The sequence below is a fragment of the Mirounga leonina genome, unplaced genomic scaffold (assembly GCF_011800145.1).
Source record: "Mirounga leonina isolate KUSES-001 unplaced genomic scaffold, KU_Mleo_1.0 Mir_104, whole genome shotgun sequence".
Lineage (NCBI taxonomy): Eukaryota > Metazoa > Chordata > Mammalia > Carnivora > Phocidae > Mirounga > Mirounga leonina.
This window is the reverse complement of record NW_023270231.1, coordinates 21,650,229-21,674,934: the sequence shown is the minus strand read 5'-3', so window position 1 is coordinate 21,674,934 and position 24,706 is coordinate 21,650,229. Positions and strand designations below refer to the sequence as shown.

Genomic DNA, 24,706 nt, shown 5'->3' with positions numbered 1-24,706 from the left:
GGATAAATACCTAGTAGTACAATTGCTGGGTCATAGGGTAGTTCTATTTTTAACTTTTTGAGGAATCTCCATACTGTTTTCCAGAGTGGCTACACCAGCCTTGGATAAAATATTTTTTAAATATCATTCTAAATGAATGGCTGAATTGGTTGGAAAAAAATAAGGGAAATCCTTAGAAGCCACAAGTAAAAGATAGCATGAATCCAAAGTAAGTTCTGGAGCTGGAATTTGCTTGGGACATTTATCTATCCTTGGTGGCTTAGAACTTAGACTTCAGAGAGCCATATGGGAGTTAGAAGATAAGACATGAGGCGTGGGCAAGGTAGGAAACAGAATTTCCCATGCATGACCCATGATAAGGTTGTGTCCCATGAAAGGCAACATCCTTAGTAAGTGAATTATGTGACGGGGGGGGCCGGAGGGGTGAGTATTCACCCTACAAAGACAATCAGTAGAAGTAATAAGCCTAAGTATTATGAAGAAGGATAAAATGGGGGGGGGTTAGTCTCCCCTGAAAATTACTAACACAAGTCTCTGCTCATGTAGGATAGGGTACATCCTATCTTATGTGGTGTAGCTAGAATAGTCTGAGAGTGTTCCTAGGTTAGCAGTGCCCCAAATACCTAGCAATAACAAACATATAATCCTTTCTAGAAGAACACACCCAAATGGCTACCACAAATGAAAAAAAAAATCACAAACCTATGAGAAAATAGACAGTGATAGTGAGTTGAAACAGAGTTAGACTATACAAATTTTTTACCTATAGAATATCAAATGAGTATGTTTAATATATTTCAAGAAATAAAAGAGGGTACATTGCAAAGGAACAAAAGATATCACAAATAACCTATATCTTTGAAAAAGAACCAAAAGAAATCCCAGAAAAATAATTTCTAATAATTGAATGAGAAACTCAATTAACAAAGGGATTAAGATGGCAATATAAGGGGTGCCTGGGTGGCTCAGTCATAAAGTGTCTGCCTTCGGCTCAGGTCATGATCCCAGGGTCCTGGGATCGAGCCCTGCATCGGGATCCCTGCTCCGCAGGAAGCCTGCTTCTCCCTCTCCCACTCCCCCGGCTTGTGTTCCTTCTCTCACTTTGTCTCTCTCTGTCAAATAAATAAATAAAATCTTTTTTAAAAGATAAATTAATTAAATAAATAAATAAAATCTTTAAGACAAAAGAAAAACAAAACAAGAAACCAGTATCTGTTATATAGATGCAAAAATCGTCAACAAAATACTAACAAACCAAACCCAGTATTATATAAAAAAATTATATACCATGACTAAGATGTATCAAGAGAAGGAAAGGTTGGTTTAAGATCTGAAACTCAATGTATTATACCATATCAATAGAATAAAGGAGGGGCACCTGGGTGGCTCAGTCATTGTGCGTCTGCCTTCGGCTCGGGTCATGATCCCAGGGTCCTGGGATCGAGCCCTGCATCGGGATCCCTGCTCCGCAGGAAGCCTGCTTCTCCCTCTCCCACTCCCCCTGCTTGTGTTCCCTCTCTCTCTGTGTCTCTCTCTGTCAAATAAATAAAATCTTAAAAAAAAAAAAAAGAAAAGAAATCCAGAAACTACCTGAGTGGCTCCCACACACTGTGTAAAATGAGAAAAGACATCAAACTGAGAGGAGAGGCTAATAATCTCACCATAAACCCCACCCCTGATGCCACAACATACAGCCAGGGGGGAATTTACAACTCCAAACTTCTCACTAAGGAGTAAAAGGTTTAGATTTTATATCTGGTGCCCCAACTTTTAAAATCTCCATCTGAGAGGGGCGCCTAGGTGGCTCAGTTGGTTAAGCGACTGCCTTCGGCTCAGGTCATGATCCTGGAGTCCCAGGATCGAGTCCCGCATCGGGCTCTCTGCTTGGCAGGGAGTCTGCTTCTCCCTCTGACCCTCCCCCTTCTCATGTGCTCTCTCTCTCTCATTCTCTCTCTCAAATAAATAAATAAAATCTTTAAAAAAATAAAAATAAAATAAAATCTCCATCTGAGAAATGGATGCCCAAAACACCTAGTTTTGCAAGCCAATGGGGCTTGTATCCATGAGACCAATAAGCCTATAGAAAACTAAGAGACAGCTCTTAAAGTGCTGGTAAGAACTCACCATAGCAAACTCCCTAGGGCCCAGCACAGACCCAAAGAATGTAAACATGCCCAGTCTTTCTGTGAAAGAGGCCTTTTTTGCATATTTTAATAGCTACAGCTTGCAGGTAGGCTTCTAATTTAGCACACAACAGAGGCTGTCTATAATACTCTCCAGAGACCAGGGAGACTGGTAGGCACTACTTCTGTGCTCTCCTGCTGCCTCACTCCAGCTTGCCAATATTTCCAGGAAAAGAGCTTGTGTATACATCTGCGGGTCCCAGTTTTTGTGGCTGCCATCCAAAGGATGCCCCTGGCTCTGGTGGCCAATAGGGCTGACATATGCAGTCCCACAAAAATGTAACAGAGAAACAGTTCTTGGCCAGCCATTCCCTCAGGGCACAGTGCTGATGGGGCCACAGAAAGAAATGCCCATATCCCAGTCTTCTCCTGAAAGAGGTATATTTGCATACTTTAAAAGCTGCTGCCTGGGGCACCTGGGTGGCTCAGGCAGTTAAGCATCTGCCTTCAGCTCAGGTCATGATCCCAGGGTCCCGGGATCGAGCCCCACATCTGGCTCCCTGCTCATCAGGAAGCCTGCTTCTCCCTCTCCCACTCCCCCTGCTGTGCTCTCTCTCTCCCTCTGTCAAATAAATAAATAAAATCTTTAAAAATAAATAAATAAAATAAATAAATAAAAGCTGCTGCCTGAAGATCCGGCTGCCAATAAGCCTGAATCTAGGTGCTGACTGAGATCCTCCCCTTTGGGACACTGGCAGGTCTTCAATACTGGGAGCCACTAAGAACAAACAAGACTGCTTAGACAATCACAAAGATTTGAGAGACAGCCAATAGCTAGGGCAGGGTTGAATGATAAGGTTCATCTCCCACACAAGACCGTTAGGATATGTGGCTGTTTTGCCTAATGCAAAGAAACCAGCACAGAGAGTCAAGAAAAATGAAGAAACAGAGGAATATGTTCCAAATGAAAGAACAAAATATCAGAAAAAGACATAATGAAACAAAAATACGTGATAAAGCAAAGAGTTCAAATGTTCAAATAATGGTCATAAAAATGCTCACTGAAGTCAGAAGAACAATTCATGAATAAAGTGAGAACTTTAACAAAGGGATAGAAAATACAAGAAAGTACCAGGCAGAAATCACAGAACTAAGGAATACAAAATCTGAAGTGAAAAATTCAATACAGGGGTTCAACAGCAGACTGACTGCAGTGGAAGAAAGGATCAGTTACTCAAAGACAGAGTAGTGGAATTCATCCAATTAGTGGAGCAAAAGAAAAAGAGGATAAAGACAGCTTAAGAGACTTATGGGACACCATCAATCAGACCAATATTTGCATGATGGGGACCCAGAAGGAGAGAGAAAGGGGCAGAAAACTTATTTGAAGATATAATGGCTGAAAACTTCCCTAACCTGGGGAAGGAAAAAGACATTCAGATCCAGGAATCCCAGAGAGGTCCAATAAAATGAACCCAAGAAGACCTATGCCAAGACACATAATTAAAGTGTCAAAAGTTAAAACTAAGAATAGAATCATAAAAGCAGCAAGAGAAAAACAACGTGTTATATACAAGGGAACCCCCATGAGACTATTAACAGAAACTTTTGCCAGAAAAGAGTGGCACAATATATTCAAAGTGCTTAAGGAAAAAACTGCCAACCAAAAATGCTCTACCTAGCAAAGTTGTCCTTCAGAACTGAAGGAGAGATAAAGAATTATCCAGATAAGCAAAAGCTTAAGAAGTTCATCACCACCACACTGGCCTTACAAGAATGTTAAGGTGCTTCCTTAAGCTGAAATGAAAGGGCACTAATTAGGAACAGGAAAACATTTGAAAGTATAAATCTCACCAGTAAAGGTAAATACATAGCTAAACTCAGAATAATCTAATGTAACGGTGATGGGTTAATCATTTATAAATTTGCATGAGGTTAAAAGACCAAAGCAGTAAGAAAAAAACTGTAACTACAATAATCTGTTAATGGATATATATGTAAAAAGATACAAATTATGACATCAAAAATATAAAACATGAAACAGGGAGGTAAAAATGTAGAGCTTTTGAATGCATTAAACTTAATTGTTACCAACTTAAAACAGATTGTTATAACTGTAGGATGTTTTATATAAGCTTCATGGTAACCACAAAGCAAAAGCCTACAGTAGATACTCAAAAGATACAGAGAAAGGAATCTAAGCATACCACTACAGAAAAGTATCAAATCACAAAGGAAGAAAGCAAGAAAAGAACAAAGGAACTACAAAACAGCCAGAAAACAATGAACAAACTGGCAGTAAGTCCATACCTATCAATATTTACTTTTAAATGTAAATGGACTAAATTATCTAATCAAAAGATAAAGCATAGTTGAACAGATCTAAAAAAAATAAGACCTGGGGCACCTGGCTGGCTCAGTTGGTAGAGTGTGCAACTCTTGATCTCAGGGTTGTAAGTTCAAGCCCCACATTGGGTGTAGAGATTACTTAAAAATAAAATGAATAATAATAATAATAATATAATAATAATAAGACCCAACTATATCTTGCCTACAAGAGACTTACTTCAGTTTTAAGAACACACATAGACTGAAAGTAAAGGGATAGAAAAAAAATACTCCTTAACCTGGAGAAGAAAAGAAAGCAAGGGTAGATGTATCAGATAAAACAAACTTTAAGACAAAGAAAGACTAAGAGACAAAGAAGGTCATATATAATGATAAAATGGTGAATCCAAGAAGAGGATATGACAATTGTAAATATTTGTGGACCCAACATAGGAGAACAAAGATATATAAAAAAAAATACTAACATAACTAAAGGGGGTAATAGACAGCAATACAATAATAGCAGGGGACTTCAATATCTCAGTTTCATCAATGAATAGATAATCCAGACAGAAAATCAATAAGGAAACAGTGGACTTAAACTACACATTAGACCAGAGGAACTTAATAGACACTTACAGAACTATTCCATCAAAAAGCAGTAGAATACACATTCTTCTCAAGCACACATGGAACATTCTCCAGGACAGACCATATGTCAGGCCACAAAAAAAGTCTTAATAAATTTAGAAGACTGAAATCATTTCAAGCACCTTTTCCCTGTGGTATGAAACTAGAAATCAATTATAAGAAGAAAACTGGAAAACTCACAAATATGTAGAGATTAAACAACATATCACTGAGTAACCAATGGTCAAAGAAGAAACTAAAAGATAAATAAAAAATATCTTCAGACAAGGGCACCTGGATGGCTCAGTTGGTTAAGTGTCCAACTCTTGATTTCAGCTTAGGTCATGATCTCAGGGTTGTTAAGATTGAGCCCTGCATTGGGGTCCACACTGAGAGTGGAGTCTGCTTAAGATTCTCTCCCTCTCCCTCTGCCCCTCTCCTCCAGCTCATGTGCTTTCTCTCACTAAATATATAATTTTTTTCAGCCAAATGAAAATGGAAATATAACAACCAAAACTGATGGGATTCAGCAAAAGCAGTTGTAAGAGTGAAGTTCACAGCAGTAAGTGCCTACAGTAAGAAATAAAAAAGATCTCAAATAAACAACCTAACTTTATACCTTAAGGAACTAAAGAAAATGAAGCCCAAACTTGGTAGGAAAAAGGACAGAAAGACCAGGGCAAAAATAAGTGAAATTGAGATTAAGAAGACAGTAGAAAAGATCAATGGAACTAAGAGCTGGTTCTCTGAAAAGATAAATAAAATAGGCAAACCTTTAGCTAGACTCACCAAGAAAAAAAAAAAAAGATTCAAATAAGATTAAAAATGAAAGAGATGTCACAACTAATAAAAAGAAATGCAAAGGATCATATGAGACTACAATAAACAAATACACAACAGCAAGTTGGGCAACCTAGAAGAAATGGATAAATTCCTACAAACATACAACCTACCAAGACTGAATTGGAAGAAATGGACAATCTGAACAGACCAGTTACTAATAAAGAGATTGAATTAGTAATCAAACACCTCTTAACAAACAAAAGTCCAGGGCCAGATGGCTTTACTGGCAAATTCTACCAAACATTTAAAGAGGAATTAATACCAATCCTTCTTAAAATCTTCCAAAAAATAGAAGATAAAGGAGCACTCCCAAACTCATTTTATGAGGCCAGCATTACCTTGATACCAAAACCAGAGAAAAGAAAAGAAAATTACAGGCAAATATCCCTGATGAACATAGATGAAAAAATTCTTTAAAAAAATATTAGCAAACTGAACTCAACAGCACATTAAAAGGATCATACACCATGATCAGTAGGATTTATTCCAGGGATGTGAAGCTAGTCCAACATCTGCAAATCAATCAATATGATATACAACATTAACAAAATGAAGGATAGAAATTATAGGATCATCTCAAAAGATGCAGAAAAAGCATTTGACAAAATTCAACAGCCATTCATGATAAAACTCTCAAAGTGGCTACAGAGGGAACATATCTCAATACAATGAAACCATATGCTATATACGCCACATATGACAAGCCCATAACTAACATCATACTTAACAGTGAAAAACTGAAAGCCTTTCCTCTGGGAACAGGATGCCCACTCTTGCCACTTTTGTTTAACATAGTACTGGAAGCCACAGCTAGGTTAATTAGGCAAGAAAAAGAAATAAAAGGTATCCAAATCAAAATAGAAGAAAAACTGTCTCTATTTGCAGATGACATAATATATATAAAAAACCCTAAAGGCCACCAAGAAACTTAGAACTAATAAATGAATTCAGTAAACCTGCAGGATACAAAATCATTATACAAAAGTCAGCTGTGTTCCTATACACAAAACTAACAGAAAGAGAAATTAAGAAAACAATCACAGTTACAATTACATCAAAAAGAATAAAATACCTAGGAATAAACTTAACCAAGGAGGTGACAGACCTGTACACTGAAAACTGTAAGACACTGATAAAGGAAGTCGAAGAAGACACAAATAAATGGAAAGATATTCAGGGCTCACAGATTGGAAGAATTAACATTGCTAAAATGTCCATATCACCCAAAGTGATCTACAGATTTGACACAATGCCCATCAAAATTCCAATGGCCGTTTTCACAGAAATAGAACAAACAACCCTAAATTTGTATGAAACCACAAAAGACCCCAAATAGCCAAAGCAATCTTGAGAAAGAACAAAGTTTATGTCATTAAAGTGACTCTTGGTGGTCTCCCTTGGTAGCTTCAGGACTGGGGCAGCTTGCCAAAGGAACCAACCATGTGACTAGAGAGCTGGAATTTTTCAGCCCCACCCACCCATGCCCATCTCTGGAGAAGTGGGAGGGATTGGAAATTTTGCTCAGTCATCAATAACCAGTGATTTAACCAATCATGTCTGTGTTGTGGACTCTCCATAAAAACTAAACAAGGAGGTTCAGGGAGCTTCTGGGTTAGGTAACACATCCAAGTGTTGGGAGGGTAGCATGCCCAGAGAAGGCACAGAATCTCCATGCTCCACCCAACACCATAACTTGCACTATTCATCTTCCATTTGGCTATTTCTGAGTTGTACCCTCTATAATATACTGGTAATAGTAAGTAAAGCGTTTTCTGAACGTCTGAGTCATTGTAGTGAATTATCAAACCTGCAGTGGGGGGAAGGTCATGTTAACCCTTAAATTTCTGGTCGGCAAAAGAGTGAGTAGCCTGGCCACCCCCCACTGCAGCTTGCAAATGAAATGGGAGCAGCTTGTGGGAGTGAGCTCCTAACCTGTGGGGTCTGATGCTAATTCCAGGGAACTATTGGATACCCAGTTGATGTCAAAGAGTCAGAGAACTGGTTGGTGTGAGGGAAAAAAACTAAGAACAATGAACAACTTTCTGCCAACAAATTAGAAAACAGGGCAGAAATGGACATGTTCCTAGAAAGATGACTTAACAAATATAACTAAAGAAAAAACCTGAATGGTCCTATAACCATTAAAGAAAGTGAATCAGTAGTTTAACTTCTTTCCACAAAGAAAATACTAGACCCAGATAGTTTTAAAAGTATGTGGTTTATTTTTTAAATTAAAAAAATTAATTCTGACATTACCTTAAATTTTTTGGAGAAGAGAAAAAGAGGAAACGTTACCCAAGTAATTTCATAAAGCCATTTCAGGCATACTCCACAGAACATTTCCCTGATTGATGTTTTCCCAGAAATTCCCTCTCGTATTTAATTCTCCAATGTCATACAACATACATATCTCTCAAAACAACATTTCAACTGAGATTTATGTAGGAAATATTTTATTTAGCACCCCAAAACTCAATATAACATTTTTACCAATAACAACAACAAAAGTGTAGGAAATGAATGCCTTGAGTTACATTAGAAACATTTGATAAAATGTCCACATCACGTCAGCTAATCAAAAAGCATACTGAATATCAATGAAGGGGATATTCCACATAAATGCTACTGGTGATAAAAGAAACATTAAAATATCATCCTCAGTGTGAATCATCCTCTGTCACATTTCCACAGTGCCCTTCATATTTCATATTGCCCTTTTTTCCCTAGTTGTGTAGAATAAGAACTAAAAAGGTTGAGAAAGTGTTAAGGAATTCAATGGAGAAGGAAGAAAAGCAAGCAGGAAAGCAGTAACAATGAAAGAGAGTATGTTACTGCTGACAAAGCAACTATTTGTTATCAACTAATTGTTTAGTGATTCAGGAAGCAAAGTTATGAACATCCCAATGTTAAACTTTGTTATTTAATAGAGGTTTGCTTACCATATTATAGTTACATTTTAGGAAACTGGTTTGGGTTAACAAGTAACTTATTACAATTATACCATTTAAAATAAAAAGAAATAGGCTCCCAGTTAAGATTTTTGCACAGAACATCTGATTTTCAGAAACAAATTACTAATATTAAGTAGGTATCTGTATAATTTCACATCAAAACTACCAAAGACAGGATGAGAAAGATAACCACAGTCCCATCTCATCCATAAATGTAAGTGCAAAAATTCTAAACAATATTTTTTGAAATGACAAATTTGGTTTCTTTCAGAAATGGAAGACTGGTTCAACATCAGAAAAATGCATTAATGCAGAGCGCCTGGATGGTGCAATAGGTTAAGTGGTTAAGCATCTGCCTCTTGGTTTTGGCTCAGGTCATGATCTCAGGGTAGTGAGATGGAGTCCTGCGTCAGGCTCAGTGCGGAGTCTGCTTAAGAGTCTCTCTCCCTCTGCCCCTCCCCCTGCCTTCTCTCTCTAAAATAATAAATCTTTAAAAAAAAAGAAATTGCATTAATGCAATTCACCACTTGAACAAATTACAAGAAAAAAATACATTCATCTCAACAGAGGCAGATAAAACATCTAATAAAATTCAACATTCATTTATGATTAAAAAAAAACTATTAGGGGCGCCTGGGTGGCTCAGCTGGTTAAGCGACTGCCTTCGGCTCAGGTCATGAGCCTGGAGTCCCGGGATCGAGTCCCACATCGGGCTCCCTGCTCAGCAGGGAGTCTGCTTCTCCCTCTGACCCTCCTCCTCTCATGTTCTCTCTCTCTCTCTCATTCTCACTCTCAAATAAATAAATAAAATCTAAAAAAAAAAAAAAAACTATTAGCAAACTAGATATATATGGAAACTCCCCTAACTTGATGAACAATAGGAAATACATAAAAATGTCATCCACATCATACACATGTGCTGAAACTTCAAAAGCATTCTTTTAAAATCATGAACAAGGGGAGCCTGGATGGCTCAGTTGGTTAAGCGTCTGCCTTCAGTTCAGGTCATGATGCCAGGGTCCTGGGATGGAGCCCCACATTGGGCTCCCCACTCAGCGGGGAGTCTGCTTCTCCCTCTGACCCTCCCCCCTCTGCCACTCTCTCTCTCACGCAAATAAATAAATTTTTTTTAATAAATAAATAAAATAAAATCACAAACAAGACAAGGATGTCTACAATTATCTCCCTATTAGACACTGTCCTAGAGGCCCTAGTTTGGACGTTCTTTGTCACACACACACACACACACACAGTATAAGAATTAGGAAGAAAGCTTCTGCAGAAAATATGATTTTTTAAGAAGAAAACCCCCCAAAATTTACAGATGACTTGATATTATAAAAAGTATTCAAATTATTTAATATCTATTGGATATTAATTTGGATCTAGAGCACCCACCATAACAAATATTGACTCTATATGGTTAGAATGAAATGTGCATAGCTTATCTGCAAAATCTGACTTATGTTCCTGATGAGAACACTGGTGTGGGACAAGAAGGAGTGGGGTAAGAAAAACAGCTCACTTCTCACTCTGCCCCTTACAGGGTGTGTTGCTTTTTTTCTTGCTGCCAACAAATTAACACAAATTTAGCAGCTTAAAACAACACAAATTTATGATCACACCTCTGTAGGTCAGAAGTCTGGCATGAGCGTCACTGGCTAAAATCAAAGCATCAACAGGGCTGTACTTTTTTCTGGAGACTCTAGGGGAGAGTCTGTTTCCATGCTCATTCAGGATGTTGGCAGAATTCAGTTTCATGCAGTTGTAGAAATGAAGTCCCTGGTTCCTTGCTGTCAGCAGAAGGCCATTCCCAGCTTCTAGAGCTGAAACTGTATTCTTTGGCTTCAAAGATCTTCTTCCTCCAGTTTCAAAGCTAGCAGTGGAAGGTTGAGTCCCTCTCCCGCCTTCTCTTCTGCCACATCTCTAATTCTTCTGCCTTCCTCTTCGATTTTTATCTCCCCATATGATAGTCCCCAACATTAATCACATCTGCAAAGCCTCTTTTACTCTATAATGAAACATCCACAGGCTCAGGAGATGAGGATGTGGACATCTTTGGGGGACCATGCTTCTGCCTACTGCACAAGGAACCCCAGCTTGTTCCATGTTTGCACTAACACCACACGCAGCTTGCACGTCCTTACATAATGCCTCAGCCCCAGTAGGCAAAGATGATGGGAAAACTAGGCAGAAAATATCCTCTAATTTTTCTTTTGTCCATGCTGCTTGCCTTGGTTTAACTATTGGATTTTCCTTATCAGGCTGTGTGAGGTTGAAGTAGACAGAAAGATGAAGAATTTAGAATGGATTTCCTGACACCAACACTAATCCAATAACTGGAACAAATGCCTCCCCTCTATCTACTCTTGAACCATCCAGAGTTTGGGAAAGAAATATAAAGGGGAGAATAGGAAAGTGTAAGGTGGGAACAAAAATGTCAAGCCATTAAAAGAAAAACATCAACATATTTCTCCTTTCCTTAAGAACTCAACCCAAGAAGATTCCACACCTGGAATGGGGATAAACAAGAGGAAGAGCCAAGCTCATGAGAGTCATTTGTTGTATGTTACTATGTATTACACGGTGTTAGACGATTCTGCAAGACTTTCTTAATTCTTTAAACTAACATGTGGTTCATGGGTATAGTTATTATCCTATAAATGAGGAACCTTGGGGCTCAAAGAGGTGGTTATTTGCCTAGAAGAACAAGTGTCAGAGCTGGATATAAACCCAGGTCTGCTGGCTGCTCCAGCCCAAGGGAAATTTCTCTCCCTGACTGTTCCCTAGCAAGAAGGCAAGATTGAGATTTGTTATAAACCCCACACTGTACCATTCAATGTCTTGACATTATACTCCTAGAAGTATCCTCCTTCCCCAACCTTTTCTCCCCCAGATGTTACAGTGACTTCCTAAAAAAGGTCTGCGCTATTTCCTTTCTTGTGATCATTACACATTTACTCCTTCTGTCTGTCCCCAATTGTCCCCAAGTTGCTGTTATCATTCAGGCTAGTCTTTGTGTGGGATGCGGGCTTGAATTTTCTTTTTCCTTTCTTCCTTCTCTCTCTCTCTTTCACTAGCTTCGAAGAAACGAGGAAAGGTGCTGGGATGTGTTCTCTTGATGAGTCTGCTAGGACCTACAGGAGCAAGGAGACCCCCTGGCTATCACACAGCAGATCTCACTGCAGTCTCTATCCCTTCAGTGCGTTCAGGTTATCAGGCAAAAAGCCAATTAACAACCTCTGCTTCATTTCTGTGGTAATAATTAATCAACTCTAAAATTTCAGCATAAAATCCCAACTCCTACCGCAAGTACAAAGCCTCATATGATCTGCTCCTACCTGTCTCTTCCGCTGCATCTTAGGCCGTTCTGCACTCCTCGGGCTGCTCCAGCCACACCGGCTGCTTCTCAGCACTGGAAATGTGACTAGTCTGAACTGAAATGTGCTGGAAGTATAAAATATACACCGACTTTTAAGCAAAATATATCACGAATACGTATCATTAATCATCAATGATTTTATATTGATTACATGTTAAGTTACTACTGAAATCAATTTAACTTGTTCTTTTTTACTTTTTTGTGGCAGTTCGAACACTTAAAATGGAATTCGTGGTTCGCACTATGTTTCTATCGGACAGCCTGCTCTGCCACATAACCTCCTTTTTTTCCTCCTTGGCACTTACGCTATCTGGACCTACCGTGTCCATGTCACCTGTTTAGTGCCTTTCTGGCCCAACTAGAACGTAAGCCAGGACGCCGGTCGGGCTCATTCATTCACACCTGATTCCCAGGCACTGAGGTCAGAGCCTGAAGCTAGAAGTACTCTACAAGTCTAGTCTTTGAATGAAGGACCTTACTCTTCCTCAGCCGGAGACTGAAGAACACGAGGTTTCAGGTCCTCTGAGCTACACCCGCAGCTCAGCGCTGACCACATGCTCCCGACACTGGGCGCGGGGCGGGTGCACATCCACACGGAAGAAAACCTGCCCGGGCGAAGGCACTGGCCGCACAGCGCAAAGGCGAGACCGCGAGCCCCCGCCCTCCGTCTTCTTTCCCCCTGGAGCCCCGCCCCACGGCCAATCACTGCGCACTTCGCCCTCGCGCCACACGGCGGCGTCTCGCGAGGGCGCGGCGGCCGGTGGTACAGTCCGTCCTCCCCGCGCCCCCAGGACAGTGGGTCCTTCCAGTCGTAGAAAAGCATTGTGGGAGCAGCCCACGGCCTTTCCTGATTCTGCGCCGGGGCCGCGCGGAGCCGCTCTCCGTCCTCCGGAATGGCGGGGGCCTCGGCGGGCTCGGCCTCGCGGCCTCTGACGCGCCCGGCCGCCCTGAGGGTGGTGAGACGCCTTTCGCAGCCGGGCCGGCCCCGAGGATCCCGTGCCCTGAGTCCGTGGGGGGCGGACGGCAGCGGCCTGGCCTCGCCCACGTTGCCGGTGGACCGCAGGAGGCTCCGAAGCGGCCCCCAGGCTGCGTACCCACGCCAGGAAATGGGAGATGGATGGGTTTGAGCGCACTTGATTTCATTGGTCATCGACTGCGTGTCAGGGAGATACTCATGTAAGCAGGGCATGTTTTTTACCTATGGCCTCACCATGGGTAGGCATGTATGCCTACGGCATCACAGCTGAGATCAAGTCAACGTAGGAGCAAAGTGCCATTTAAGGTTTAGATCTTGATAGTTGTTTCAAGACGCAGAACTCGGCGAAAGAGTGTCCTCAGCTTTGCAGGTGAGTTTGCATGTTCGTGCAAGAAAAACAGTTGCCTCGCAGCTTGAAAGTTTTAACCGCGTAAAATATTTTAAATTGCAGCTCTCGTTACCTAGTTTGGGGTTTGAATTGTAAAGGAAAATCTACAGCTGTAATTAATCCCCTTCCAGCTCTAACCCGCAGGACAGTTCATTACGGGGTCAGCAACTTTGTGCCATGGATAGAGCAGTCCTTAGGCAGTTTTCTTGTAGCCTTTGTGTTGCCCGTTCACTTTTGGAAACTAGTGAATGTGGTGTCAAAAAAGGCATAAACTAAACACTTTGCAGCCTTTTCCTGCCCTTGAATTTGGTATTTTTGGTGGAGGAGCTGCATAAGTAACAGTTGATGCTTTTACATTAGTTTACACATGTGGTCTTGAGTTTGCCAACATGAAGTGTGTGTAGCTTTTCTTAACGGTTTTTAAATTTTGTGCAGGTGAAAGCTGGATGCTTGAAGCAAAGACTGCTGCCAGCTGAACACTGGGAGCACAAAGGTGACCTAAGGTAGGGTGATGCTACCTTGTAGTTCTGTCCTAAAGTGGTTACTCCTAATGCAAATTTTACCTTTCTAGATTGGGGTGCCTTTTCTAGTGGGTGTTAGCTTAAATTAGTACTGCAACACCTGTAGTCAACAAGGTGAAGTTAACAGCAAATAGGGTGGCCTGTTCCTAGCTTATTTTTGAAAAATTTTTTTTTTTTTTAAGATTTTTTTTATTTTGAGAGAGAAAGAATGAGACAGAGAGCATGAGAGGGGGGAGAGTCAGAGGGAGAAGCAGACTCCCTGCTGAGCAGGGAGCCTGATGTGGGACTCGATCCCGGGACTCCAGGATCATGACCTGAGCTGAAGGCAGTCACTTAACCAACTGAGCCACCCAGGCACCCTATTTTTGAAATTTTAAGATAACATATTTCTGTGTGTAGTACCTAAATTTCAAACACTTAGCCAAACCTCTGGTATGTTTTATGTGGACATTTAAAGCTGAGTCCAGACCTGCATAACTTAATGCAATTCAGAGAAGTATGAATTGTTTAATTAAGTGATGATACAGGTGAATATTTGCTTGTCAAATTGAATGCTTTATTTTGTTTTTTAGGATGTCCTTGATGAAGAATTCAAAAACATCATAGGAAATCTTGACAAGAGTTGCTTGGATCATTTAAGACTCCCAGGAGCCTGAGGGGTACTAAAATTACTGCTTTTGGACAGTCTATAAATACACACTTAAAACAGTAGGGTTACAAATAAATATTTCATTGTGCTTCGTGGAAGCTTGTGTATTAAGTAATTAACTACCGGCAAATAGCATTCTTCACTGAAAGATCAAAGGGAAAAGAAGGGTTTCTCCTTCCTCCCCCAGCAATTTCAAAATGGTTAAATCTCAGTAGTTAAGATTAGTATTCAGCGCAACCAGTTAAGAATAGCCTTGTGAGATAGAGGTTTATGCTACACCCAAGAAGAAATAAGTGCTTTCTTTCAGTGCCTTCTGCATGATGAACTGAACTAGACTAGCTGGTTTCTAGGTCACAGGTGTTTTACATTATCACTGCATTTTTATTTTTACTAGATGGCAGTCAGCACATCCTCTGCCTTCACTTTTCAGGAAAGAACAAATAGTCTGAGCATTGAAAAAATTTATTGAACTTTTCAATAATGTACTAGGAAGTGGGAACACAAGGGTGAGCAAAACAGTTCCTCCCTTTGGAAGCTGAGAGTTGAATGGCAGAAATGTCATTGCAAATATAAAACTTACTTTGTGAGACAAGTCCCATGCATGAGTTGACTAAGACAAAGAAACCTGAGAAAGCAGTTGAGCCTAAGGGTAGGTGTCATTTTTGCAAGGCAAAGTTGGGGATGGCATGTGCAGAGGCCTTGGGCTAGAAAAGGTCCAGATTTGTGATAGTTGTAGTTACTTTCCCTCTTAAGTGCCCTGATTTATAAATGAGTGCTTAATGAGGCTTGAAGGTGGCTGTTAGCTGAGCCCCGAGTATTACAAAACGAGCCTAAACAGCAGGTAAGAGACCAGATCGTTTACAGCTTTGTTTACAGCAAGGGGAAACCTAGGATAGTTAGTATCTGTCAGAGAAAGGATGCGGTGGACCAGTTGGAGAATACAGCGGTTGTCTAGGCAAGAGACAAACACCATGGACCAGGGTGGTAAAATTTGTGGAGATTATTACCTGTAGAGGGCAAAGCTCACAGGACTTGGTAATAGGGGAGGTGTCTATAACGACTGCTAGGTGTGTGGTCTCTTGCACATTCACAAGCATAATGGTCCTAAATCCAGCTAGAGAGCAGCATTTTAAACTAGTTGAATTGGGATTGCCTTGGAGACATCTTAAGTGGCTTTCTGGCAGAACACTGATCTATAGACTAAGCTATAGGAATACTTTAAGGCTATGGGCATAAATGAGATCCACCTAGAGGGAGAGGACTGAGCTTTTGAGTTAGAAATTGGCGAGGTAGAATAGCGTCTTACTGAAGAGCAGTAAAGGATGGCGAGAAATGTAGAAAACAATGGAATACTGCACTAAAAATGTTGCAAGGCAGCCTAAAAGTTACCCTTGGGATTTGGTACACAAAGTAGTTTTAGTGAGGTCTGTAGTGGAGCAGTGGGGGAGAATCTTAGCAGTTTAAAATCAAGATTAGGAGATGGATTGAGGACACAGGCTACCGATAACCCTTTTGAGAAACTTGAAGAAAGAGAACTGGGGAGGGATTTGTGGTTGTGAAAGTTGGTGGGAGAGTTAACAGTTTAAACCAAGTCGCAAGGATCTAGCGGAGATGAGTAAGGTGACAGAGCTAAGGCCAAAGGAGACCGGGCTCCAGAGCATGGGTGTGGGGACGGGTAGTGTTGGTGGCAGCTCTGGAGGAGGTGGTGGGAGGGAGGTGGTGAGATGTCCTGCGTGAGTACTTGACTTTCCCTGTGATAGTCACCCTCAAATGAATTCATCTTTGGGGGAGTTCGGTAGCTAGGCAGGATGGAGGGACCATTTGTGGTTGAGGGTCGTGAATTCATAAGCTGAGGTCAACTGAAATCCACACAGTCTGTTTTCTGAAAACACAAGGACACTAGAAATTAAAAGCAACACTTAAAAGCTTTTTACATTTGTAAATAACCAGTGGAACTTAACACCACAAAATACAGTCTTACAAAGAACATATTTATATGAATAAAAACATCTGCAGTCTGCAAGTGAGGTCTCCCGTCTTCATACATCTGTGCACAGGCTGAGATCCAGCTAGAGGTGGGAAGGACCTTTTCGTCCACTCGCGTGCTGTTGCACAGCTAGGCAGCTGCACACCCGGATGCCAGAGCTCTGATGGGAAGCATCTGGTCTTGGTCGTGGACACAAGATACTTGGAGTCTCCAGGAGGGAAAATAGGGCATCCAGTGAATGAGTTTTCACAAGACTATTCCAGTTACCAAAAAAAAAAAAAAGGCCCTTCAGCACAAATAATGCTGTTAAACCTTTAAAAGACCAACAGGTTGGATTTTTTTTTCCCCGAAGAAGCACTTGCAGGTCCAAGATACTTGAATAATTAACAATTCACAGCTTGAAAGTACAGGTGGCACACGCCCCTCCCACCCCCAACCCCAGGCCCCTCTTCCTGGGCATCGTCAAGTCTCTATCTTGAGGCGTGAAGCTTGGACAGTTTTGACTGTTTTTGCCGTGTGTTTTCCAGCTAGATTGCTTGTAGATGTCTGAGATTTTTCTTCAATCAGGCTATCTTTAGATCCATTTCTTCTCTAGGAAAAAGTATTCAAAAGATAAGGTTCAGAGAAGAGAACAGTGAAATCAGTTTTATTAATACATCAGAAATCAAGACCTCAAATCACAAAATATTAAAGCTTCACAATATCAAAAGTTCAATGAATATTCAAGTTACAACATGAAGGCTTTAAATCTTTAAAGTTAAATCATAGTAACATGCATAATACACTTTATGCATGAAAATTAGTCCTCGGGGCCCCTGGGTGGCTCAGTCGTTAAGCGTTTGCCTTCGGCTCAGGTCATGATCCCGGGGTCCTGGGATCGAGTCCAGCATCGGGCTCCCTGCTCTTTGGGAGCCTGCTTCTCCCTCTCCCACTCCCCCTGCTTGTGTTCCTGCTCTCACTGTGTCTCTCTCTGTCAAATAAATAAAATCTTTAAAAAAAAAAAAAAGTCAAGTATGCCAATTAAGTGTCATTTTTCTGTGTAGTTACTCCTAAACTAAGCTCCAAGGTTGAATCAAGATCATTTTAGAGTGTGAGACATCTGTTGGAAATGGAAGATTTCTAGATAATCAGAAGGACCCTACAGTGTGTCAGTGCAGGGGGATGGAAAGCTTAATACAGGAGTTGGAAAAGGAGCAAGGAGGTTACCTAAAACAAGCCACTACCTTGTAAATTAGTCTACCATTAACCCTGTCCCCTCTGCCTGCGTATCTTAAGGAAATAAAGTGAATCAGAGTCCCTCATCCATCTCACTTTTACCAGCCTTCTGCATGGTGAGGTGAGGTGGAGGCAGGCCAAGACACTACCAGACCTCTGGCACCCTGGCAGAACTAGGACATGCAGCTTTGCTGCTTCCCTATGTCACTCAAGTCCTTTCTCCACATGGCAGCCAGATCAATGGGTTCTTTTTGGCACTTAGAATAAAATCCAGACTTCTTCCGTGGTGTCTAAAGCCCTGTGTTATCTGCCCCCACCCGCACCAGGCCGAGACCACACAGGGCTTTCAGCTCAAACACTCAGGCCCTTTACAGACTGTTTTCTCCCACGCTCTTCCCTCTGCACATGGATGGCTCCTCCCCTGCAAGGTTTCAGCTTTACACTTAGGTTTCTGAGATGGCTTTCTTTGACCACTCATCTCTATAAGGTGAGGTCACCTGTTGATTTGCTAACTCAGCCCTTTGTTTCTTCATAATGCTTACCTAATTTTTTTAATTTTGCCTGTTTTATGTGTTATATGTCTAGGCCAGGAGTCAGCAAATATTTTTCTGTGAAGGGCCAGACTGTGGACTACATCTGGTTGTTGTTACATGTTGCCCCCCTCCCCCACCCTTTCTTTAAAACAGCCCTTTAAAAATGGAAAAGCCATTATCAGCTCCTGGGCTGTACAAAAACAGGCAGACCAGATTTAGCCTATAGACTAGTCTGCTGACTACCCAACCAGTGCCTGTCACTCTTTACATCTGCTCATTAGATGTTTGTTGAATTCAAAGTCAAAGGTGTCACACAGAGAAGCTTAGAATCAGTGCCACTGGTAAGAAGATGCATGGGAGTTGTTCTTGTACGCAGCAAAGTGAGAGCTATTCTCTCAATGTGCCTAAGTTGGAGATTCCTAAGTGATGGTGATTAGGGAGTCTAGAGTAGTTGGAAAAGCAAAACCATGATAAAATAAGATTCTTATTTGTACTGAGTCCAACTTCAAAAAGTTCTGACAAATAATGCTTATTTATCCTCATAGTAACCTTAACAGGGTTACTACCTACATTGTACAAAAATTGAAGTTTAGAAGTTAAACGGTTTGTCCAAAGTCACACAAGTGCTATGTGGAGACAAGGAGACAAAAATGCAGGTCAATCTGAATGCAAAGCCTAAACTAATCTTGAATATAAATTTTTTAAAACTACTACTGACTTGAAACAAATTGTTTGGGCAACTTGTTAGCTCTCCCAGATCTATCTAATCAAAAATGAGGCAGATTTTGGTGGAAGCTGGGATCAACTACCCTGATCTCCATTCTGAACTGAGGCATTCACTCCCCCAGCTGCTGGGAGTGTTGGCTGCCCTACAGCTCAAAAACTGAGCCCTTCCCCAGAAACTCCCCCAGGGCACCCCTTATCGAGTGACTTGCTCCATGGTGAATGTGAGTGTGTAAAGGCCCAAGAGCTTTGTGTCCAGGTGGGAGGGACTGAATGGACCATCTCAGCTCTAGAGCTCCCTGTGGAATCAGCTGATGCTTTATTGGGAGTACACCACACACTTCCACTCTTGCCTGTCTTTCACTTCCCAAGTGTTGATCCTAAGAGTCTTTTCCAATAAACTTCCTCCTTGTAAAACTCAATCTCAGACTCTCTTCCCAGGGAGCCTAAGTTAAATCAGCACAGGCTTTTCTGTCCCTGCACAAGTCAGTGACAAAAATGAATCAGGAGAAACAAAGGGCAGCATATGACAAGTAACGCTGGAGTCCGTTTTCTTAAGTTGTCCATAAACTCCCTGAATTTACATACAAAACTATGTATGTGCTTACATGCATTTTTATGGGACAGAAACAGCAGTTATAATTGCTTTCCACAGGGATCCAGGATCTAAAAACTGAAAACCACGCACTGCGAACAGTGGGCTGACATTGATCCATTATAAACATCAACTTTGTTCTTAGAGTGAAGGTTTAACCAGATATAAATCCATCCAATGATCTTACACAACCTACTATTTTCTCTTATTTACCATGAGAGATGGTGTTAAACACCTTGCTGCAATATGTTTGTGACAGTGCTCTCCTGATCTATCTAATTCAGCTGAGTATTAAATCGATTTTGTTAAGGCAGCTAGATGCTCTACTATGTCCTTGAATTCCCTTTTAACCACATTTTCTTAAACATTTCCAGAATAAAAGTAATTCTCTTTGATGGAGAAGACAGAAATGAAATAGGACTTGAGTAATTCTCCTGCCTGCCATTAGTTCTAACAATAGAACATCTGCCCGCTGTGAGTCTATCACTTTCTCCTTGTTTCTCTGGCTCAAAAAACATCTAAAAGAATTTTTTTTTTTTTTTTTAATTAGTGAAACCATTGTTTCTTCATTCTGGCTCCAAACAATCTTACCATCTCTGTTATCCTTGGCTTTGCTCCAAGCATCAGATCACTTGAGACCTTGCACTAGCTCTAGCTCTCACTTCTAACATAACTCTACCCACGTCGTGCCTTGCCTTGATCATGTAACCCTCCTTCCTTCTTCCACACTCGGTATACCTTCTTTTAAAATTACGGAATCTCAAAGTGAAGTTAGAGATTCATTGCTCTATTTCCCCCAAAAGACCTTTCAGAAAAGTGCTTCTGAAAAACTGTCATCAGTACCAACACCTTAAAACTTCATTACCAACCTGATGAACCGTGGAGCCACCAGAACCCTGAGCATCTGAAGAACGGGTCACAGGGAGTGGAGGTACAAGATCCGTTTTTGAACTGCAGAGAATTTGTTTTAGAATTAAGGATTGAAACAGTACCTAGAATCCCAACTTGAGCTGGAAGAGGATTACAGGATAGAAAGCATGTTTTATAAACCTTCATATTCCTTACAGTGCCTACACAGTGCTTTACACAGAGAGGTGTTTAATAAATGTTTTTGAATTAAGTTGAGCAGGTTAGGTAACTTGTTTAAAATCACAGCAAATAAATAAGAGAACCAAGAATAAAACAGGTGTGGTTCCCATGTGCTTTTGTTACTGTGACATGTATAAATGGCTTTTTGATTTGTTTCCAGAGAAGCATTTATTGGCCATTTATTCTTTTTCTATAAACCTATGAGGCTATAAATAGCCAGGCTCTACATTTTACAAACAAAACAAAAAATAAAACCTGGCCTATACCTCTCTCTGCTGGGTTAGTCTACCTCCCAATTTATTGTTCGTCTATCTCCCAATTTAAAATTTTGAGCCTTAATTCAGAGTTCAATGATTAACATTCCTACCCAGCAATACCAAGTACATGATGCATAATTATTTCGTTAGCATATTCATTTAAAATATAGCACCTATTGTGACCATAGTGTGAGAAATGGTCACTTTCCTCAAAAGAAAAACTAAATACAAAGAAATGACTGCAACACATATTTACTGTAGTAAAAGAAAATGTCCTCTGATCAGAAAGAAACTTATGCCACTTCTCTCAAATAAGGATGCATTATTCATAACAGAATAGTTCATACATCTTCTTCTTCTAAAAGTTTCAGGGCAGGGGCACCTGCGTGGCTCAGTCAGTTAAGTGTCTGCTTTGGCTCAGGGCATGATCCCAGGGTCCTGGATCGAGCGCCATATCGGGCTCCCTGCTCACTGGGAAGCCTGCTTCTCCCTCTCCCTCTGCCATCTGCCCCGACTTGTGCTCTCTGGCATGCTCTCTCTCTCTATCCCTGTCAAATGAATAAATAAAAATCTTAAAAATAAATAAATAAAAGTTTCAGTGCATAGCTTGGAGGTGTCATGATTTAGCCCAAGTATGGTCTAGCTCTGTGCCATCATCCCATATGGTTGCCACTAGCCGTACAGGGCTATTTAAATTTAAATTGATTAAAAATAATATTACATTTTCAGTTTCTCAGTCACTCTAACCACCTTTCAAATAATAGCCACAGATACAGAACATTTCCATCATTGCAGAAAATCCCATTATACTGTGCTGTTCTGGAGCCGGAACCATGGAGGGGATGATGTACTCACGCTTGCCTACTTACTTCACCTCTGAGAGAACAGATCGCTCTCCATCTGAACACTGGGACCGGCGATACTGGCGGTAACTTCGCGGCGAATGGGAATGCCTGATGCGGACTGGGTCACCTTGAGTCCTGAACAAGCAACCAAAAATGTGGAAACAAACCAGAAGTCAGAACAGGATAATTTGGAATTTTCCCTTAAGGTGGAAACCACAGAAGAATAAGACTTCGAGAGTTTAAAAAGAACTTGATCCCTCTGAGCCTGTAAAGCCTAAGTGGTTTAAATTTCACAAGCTAACAACAGAACACTTCTCCTTTGACCATACATGAAAATGACACTCTAGTATTTGTATGTATGTGGGTATATATATATTTTCTCTTAAATGAAAAAATTTTAATGAAACTATTCCCAGTTCAATTTTTTCCAAAAGTGTGTAAAAAAAAAACCTACAATGCAGACAAAATGGCATTCCTACCAGAAAAAGTTGGTCCTTGCCCTAGCTACTAATTAGCCTGTCATTAAGAATTCAATCTTTGGCCCAAAGATAAGGAGAGGCAGGAATGGGAGTTGGGGAGGGTGTGTACAAACCTGCTGTTTGACCAGAGTGGGAAGCAAGCATGGGTTACAGAGGGACATGAAGCAATGAAGTAGAATCCCACTTTCTCTTAACTAATTATAGCGGGGCAGAAAACAGAGTAAATAGATCATCTTATGCTGCATCCTATACTGAATGATTAGGGAGTCCTGTTATGCTTCCATGAAGCATGTTCAATGTGCTAGTTCTATGACAGGGATTGGGTTGGGCTTATATGAAAGGATTTGTGGCCAATATAATTCTCTGGGCATTAAAGTAATGAATAAGAAGAAACATTGTTACCAATCAGTGAATATCTCAAAAAAGGAATTTTTATTTTAAAACTGACATTAATCATCAAAAGCTCCTTTGTAGCTACCACATACAAACAGGCAGTTAATAGATGATAGTGACTGTAGGACAGAATATCAATTAGCTTTAATACACCCTTTTCTACCTCTTTCCCTAAAGTTGTAATTTTAGTTAAAACGCAAAGACAAATTAAAGCACTTCATGGAACACCAATGAAGAGTAAGAATGGATTATTTACTAATAAGTATTAATAAAACTTTTGTGAAAAGATTTTCAAAGACATACGCACTCTACTTTAGTATATGGAATCTCTTTTAATTGTTCTTCAGACAATCCAGAAGGATCCACAAGTTCCTTTCTAGAAGGGAATGTACAAGAAAATTAAAGTTATGATGCTGATATAAATACTAATACCTTTCACAATCGGCAGATGGGTTTTCCCTTCCTAATCGTGTCCCAAAACACAACGTTAGTAAAACTAAGAGAAACATAAGCCAGGAACAAAGATTAAAAAACTAGAATGTATTCAAGGAAAAACGGGGGGGGGGGAAAAAAAACCTTTTCTATAGCTCTTCTTTTTTTCCAGTTTTTCTATATCCAGAATGTAGAGGACTCTCCACCCATTATCTCCCTACAAAAAATCGGCTTCTCTCCCCTGCAGTAGGCATCTTTTTTCCTTCTGAATCTGTTTTCCTTGGTATTTATTTGTAAACTATTGGCCAGTCTGAGGCCCATTTACAGGCAAGGCTAACTGGTCTAAAGAGAGGACTACCTACAGAGGGGCTGCTGGCCTGAGAAGGCACCACCATGGGAGGGCGGTGTTCCACACAATGATGGCAAAGTAGACCATGGGACAGGCTTCAGCCAGAGGGTGCCTCTTGGTGTCCAGTGGTCTTCCTCGTAAATGCCTTAACACTACACGGGTTTTAGAACAATAATAAGAAAAAAAGCAGTACTTACTGAATATGCTTCCACAACTCTTCTTTTGCTTGGATATCAGGGCTCCTCCTATAAAGAGAAAACACACCACTCATGTCTACAAACATGCTTCATCTAACAATCTCACAGCTAACTTTAGCAGAGCAACATTCCTAGTTTTCAGACCTTGAAGTTCTTATTTGCCAGCTGGGACCAGACAAGAAAAGACCGGGCAGGGAGAGCCAATGTGGGATAGTATAGAGACACTGGATAATTTATCTGCTAACACTACTGAAGAAAATCACAGAACAACCAGCCACAACCAGGCAGGGCTTTATGTGATGAATAGAGCTTAGAAGTTTAGGAGCATATCCACACACCCTCCAGTGGTGATTTTACAATGAAGAGGATTCAGGGCTTCTGTTTCTGGTCCTTCTGGCTATTTCTTTTCTTTTTTTTTTTTTAAAGATTTTATTTATTTATTTGACAGAGAGAGACAGCGAGAGAGGGAACACAAGCAGGGAGAGTGGGAGAGGGAGAAGCAGGCTTCCCACCGAGCAGGGAGCCCGATGTGGGGCTCGATTCCAGGACCCTGGGATCATGACCTGAGCCGAAGGCAGACGCTTAACGACTGAGCCACCCAGGCGCCCCCCTTCTGGCTATTTCTAAGTAAAGGCAAAGAACTCATCCTGATTCTATCAATACGAAAGATTCTCAACATGATCTGTGATTACCTACTGGAAGCAGCAACCACAGGGAAAAGGAAATGGTGGGACAGCTCAGACCTGGCAGACTGTGCTAGTGACCCACCTTTCATATTACATCTGACACTGTGTTTCTGGGTAAAAGCACGGGCCCAGAAA

The 24,706-nt window shown here is 40.8% G+C and overlaps 1 protein-coding gene, 1 long non-coding RNA gene and 1 other non-coding gene across 8 annotated transcripts in view; 2 read left to right on the top strand and 1 right to left on the bottom strand.

Annotated features, from left to right (window-relative positions):
• The first annotated feature begins 13,106 nt into the window (after nt 1-13,106).
• Nucleotides 13,107-14,889, top strand: LOC118017577. The gene is made up of 3 exons (XR_004681189.1): nt 13,107-13,603; nt 14,057-14,124; nt 14,715-14,889. It is a non-coding gene; the product is annotated as an uncharacterized LOC118017577 (long non-coding RNA).
• On the top strand, nt 13,832-13,965 carry LOC118017716. Its single transcript, XR_004681220.1, has one exon. It is a non-coding gene; the product is annotated as a small nucleolar RNA SNORA13 (small nucleolar RNA).
• Nucleotides 14,890-15,669: 780 nt separating the features above from the next.
• EPB41L4A (erythrocyte membrane protein band 4.1 like 4A) overlaps nt 15,670-24,706 on the bottom strand; it is a 248,672-nt gene continuing 239,635 nt past the window's right edge. For 5 of the 6 annotated variants that reach the window (XM_035015550.1, XM_035015580.1, XM_035015541.1 and 2 more), the window contains 5 exons: nt 23,886-23,933; nt 23,215-23,283; nt 22,060-22,170; nt 20,714-20,795; nt 15,670-17,369 (listed from right to left, as the gene is read on the bottom strand). In XM_035015550.1, the coding sequence (XP_034871441.1) occupies nt 17,241-17,369; nt 20,714-20,795; nt 22,060-22,170; nt 23,215-23,283; nt 23,886-23,933 (439 nt within the window). In that variant the 3' untranslated portion in view covers nt 15,670-17,240. The remainder of the gene's footprint in view (nt 17,370-20,713; nt 20,796-22,059; nt 22,171-23,214; nt 23,284-23,885; nt 23,934-24,706) is intronic. The other variant, XM_035015559.1, reaches the window with a different exon arrangement.